This window comes from Protobothrops mucrosquamatus, unplaced genomic scaffold, assembly GCF_001527695.2.
Source record: "Protobothrops mucrosquamatus isolate PMUCROS unplaced genomic scaffold, P.Mucros_1.0 scaffold2428, whole genome shotgun sequence".
NCBI classification, from domain to species: domain Eukaryota; kingdom Metazoa; phylum Chordata; class Lepidosauria; order Squamata; family Viperidae; genus Protobothrops; species Protobothrops mucrosquamatus.
Genome location: NW_015388500.1, coordinates 146,406 through 150,380, shown reverse-complemented (window position 1 = coordinate 150,380; position 3,975 = coordinate 146,406). Strand labels below are relative to the sequence as shown.

The following is a 3,975-nucleotide window of genomic DNA, read 5'->3' as shown; positions in this document are numbered from 1 at the left end:
TTTGCATCTGGTTCTGTTCTTGTCCTTACCAACTTTTTTATTGTATTATTCTGGTGATTTCTGATTTCTGGTTCAAAATTGTGGCTTTGTTAAGAATGATTTCAAAATCATTGGAAAAAGTGTACCTTCTCAGATATATATAACATTGACTGGAAAAGTACTGTATAGAGGCAGCCCTTGACTTAACAACCACAACTGAGCCCCAAAAGTTCTGTTGCTCAGTGAAACATTTGTTACGTGAATTTTGCCCCATTTTACGACCTGTCCTGCCACGGTTGTTAAGTGAATCACTGCACTGGGTAAGTTAGTAACACGGTCGTTAAGTGAACCTGGCTTCCCCCATTGACTTTGCTCGTCAGGAGGTCGCAAAAGGCAGCAATCGCATGACCCCGAGACGCGGCAACCGTCATAATTGCGAGTCAGTTGCCGAGCCTCTGAATTTTGATCACGTGACCTTGGGGATGCTGCAACGGTCGTAAGTGTGAAAAGCGGTCAATAAGTCACTTTTTTCGGCGCCCTGGTAACTTTGAACGGTCACGAAACAAACTGTTGTAAGTCGAGGACTTCCTGTACTTTCTCATATTCAAAACCCTGAGTTTCGTTTGCCTTTGTGGTTAAATCTTAGGATGAAGACGAACGCTTGAGAGATCTCACGCACGAAGAAAAGGATGTCCTGCTTTTTTTCGAGGAAACGATTGGTTCCTTGGACGATGAGGATGAGGAGGAACAAGCCTTGCATGACAGCGGCGTCTTCTGCCATTCCCCAAAGCTGGTGGAAGAAGATACCCCGGACCATTTAGGATCGGAAGGGCTCATAGACTCCGTCCCGTCAGCTCCAAGAGAGAACAGCGCAGAACCAGGTAAAGTGGAATTATTTGCACAGGTGTGAATTTGTGTTTTGGGAACTAAACAGGTTGTCTTCCAAGGATTTAGGTTGCCCAGTTGGGGGGTTTTTGGTTGTTTTCTTGCAGACGTCTCATTACTCAAACTAGGTAACATCATCAGCACTAGTAAGTGTTCAGCAAACCCTACTCCCTTACTAGCACTGATGACGTTACCTAGTTTGGTAATGAAACGTCTGCAAGAAAACAGCCCAGCTCAGAGAGCACCAGTGACCCCTCATTTCAACCCTGAGTACAAAAATTCTTCTTTATTGCTCCTTTCTTGATTCATGTCAGAAGCACCTACAAAGTATAAACGTGTAACATTCAACACTGAGCAGAAAAAAATAGGTATAAAATAGGTCACAGAAATATAGCACGTGTAAAAAGTATGCAGAATAAATAGGATTAAAACTAATTCGCTCAGGGGGAGGTCTTCCTCCGTGCATGTTGAAGGACCATAAAAGAGTCTTCGACTAACGACCACGATTGAGCCCAGAATTTCTGTTGCTAAGTGAGACATTTGTTAAGTGAGTTTTGCCCCCTTTTACGACCTTTCTTGCCACAGTTGTTAAGTGAATCACCGCACTTAAGTTAGTAACACGGTTGCTTAAGTGAATTTGGCTTCCCCGTTGACTTTGCTTGCCAGAAGGTCGCAAAAGTGGATCACATGACCGCGGGACACTGCAACCGTCAAAAGTCTGAGTCAAGCGCGTGAATTTTGAACACATGACCTTGGGGGATGCTGTCATGCTTGTAAGTGGGGAAAATGGTCATAAGTCCCTTTTTTCAGTGATGTAACTTCGAACGGTCATTAAAGGAACTGTTGTAAGTCGAGGACTACCTGTGTATAGCAATAGCAATAGCAGCCCCTCTCTAAGCGCTTTACAGAGTCAGCATATCACCCCCAACAATCTGGGTCCTCATTTTACTGACCTCGGAAGGATGGAAGGCTGAGTCACAACCTTGAGCCGGTCAGGATCGAACAGCCAGCAGATGTAGCCTGCAGTACTGCATTCTAACCACTGCGCCACCACGGCTCCTATGACACGGATTGTTTTTCTCCACATTCACACAGAGCATCTCTGTAGGGATGTCCCAATTTCTTAGACGGTCCTTTGATCTTCCTACTCCGGCATGCAGTCTACTTAGCAATTTCCGTACAGGCCAGGGTTGTTCTTGACCAGGCAGCATACAGCCTTGTGTTTGTGTCCAGTTGCCCAATAGTTCAGTGATCTTCATGGTGAGGGTTGACATTTGTCCTTTCCGTGGCATTCTGGGCATGGGAATCTAGGAGAGTAAGAACGCAAATGAAAACATTTGTATCTTGAGATCAGGGCCCAAAAGGCCCAACTTACGTCCTTGCGTTGGATACCACTATACCGCTTCGTAAGCGAAGCTTTTATATCATAAATCGGGGATCTCCAAACTTGGCCACTCTAAGACTTGTGGACTTCAACTCCCAGAATTCAACTCTCACCCAGAACCCATGCTGGCCGAGGAATTCTGGGAGTTGAAGTCTACAAGTCTTAGAATTGCCAATTTGGAGATCGCTAACTCACGACCCAAGTATCATTTTTTTGACATTGCTGTGGCTTGTCATGAATACTCCTAATTCCAGGGTGCATTCCCCAAAACAGATCAGGCTAAGCCAACATTTTCTTTGCTTGAGTTTGAAACTTAAGTAAAAGTAAATGGAGCAAGTTTGATCATTTCTTATTCATTTCATTCCTCTATATTGCTATATTAATATAGCAATATAAAAAAATATAGCTATATATATATATTAAAAATGTTGAGTACAGAAAAGAGCAACAAAGATGATTAGGGGACTGGAGGCTAAAGCATATAAAGAAAGGCTGCTGGAATTGGGTATGTCTAGGTTAATGAAGAGAAGGACGAGGGGGGACATGATAGCAGTCTTCCAATATCTCAGGGGCTGCCCCAAAGAAGAGGGAGTCAAGCTATTCTCCAAAGCGCCTGAAGGCAGGACAAGAAGCAACGGATGGAAACTAATCAAGGAGAGAAGCAACCTAGAACTAAGGAGAAACTTCCTGACAGTTAGAACAATTAACCAGTGGANAACCAGTGGAACAACCTGCCTCCAGAAGCGGTGAATGCTCCAACACTGGAAGTTTTTAAGAAGAGACTGGACAGCCATTTGTCCGAAATGGTATAGGGTTTCCTGCCTGAGCAGGGGGTTGGACTAGATGACCTTCAAGGTCCCTTCCAACTTTACTACTACTATTATTATTATTATTATTATTATTATTATTATTATTTCCAGTGTTGGAGCATTCACCACTTCTGGAGGCAGGTTGTTCCACTGGTTAATTGTTCTAACTGTCAGGAAATTTCTCCTTAGTTCTAGGTTGCTTCTCTCTTTGGTTAATTTCCATCCGTTGCTTCTTGTCTTGCAAGACTTTGGGCTTTGGAGAATAGCTTGACTCCCTCTTCTTTGGGGCAGCCCCTGAGATATTGGAAGACTGCTCTCATGTCCCCCCTCGTCCTTCTCTTCATTAAACTAGACAGACCCAATTCCAGCAACCGTTCCTTATATGATTTAGCCTCCAGTCCCCTAATCATCTTTGTTGCTCTTCTCTGTACTCTTTCTAGAGTCTCAACATCTTTTTCACATCGTGGTGACCAAAACTGGATGCAGTATTCCAAGTGTGGCCTTACCAAGGCATTGTAAAGTGGTATTAACACTTCATGTGATCTTGATTCTATCCCTCTGTTAATGCAGCCCAGCACTGTGTTGGCTTTTTTGGCAGCTGCAGCACACGGCTGGCTCATATTTAAGTGATTGTCCACTAGGACTCCGAGATCCCTCTCACAGTTACTACTATTATATAGTTTCCTTCTGGGTGTAATATAGCATATGGGTGCTTAACATTTGCATCTGGTTCTGTTCTTGTCCTTACCAACTTTTTTATTGTATTATTCTGGTGATTTCTGATTTCTGGTTCAAAATTGTGGCTTTGTTAAGAATGATTTCAAAATCATTGGAAAAAGTGTACCTTCTCAGATATATATAACATTGACTGGAAAAGTACTGTATAGAGGCAGCCCTTGACTTAACAACCACAACTGA

At 43.3% G+C, this 3,975-nt stretch overlaps 1 protein-coding gene across 1 annotated transcript in view; it reads left to right on the top strand.

Moving 5' to 3' along the window:
- The window catches only part of PROSER2 (proline and serine rich 2), a 14,918-nt gene that overhangs the window by 5,098 nt on the left and 5,845 nt on the right, over nt 1–3,975 (top strand). Inside the window, exon 2 of the mRNA XM_015824953.2 lies at nt 626–860. Within this exon, the coding sequence (XP_015680439.1) occupies nt 626–860 (235 nt within the window). The remainder of the gene's footprint in view (nt 1–625; nt 861–3,975) is intronic.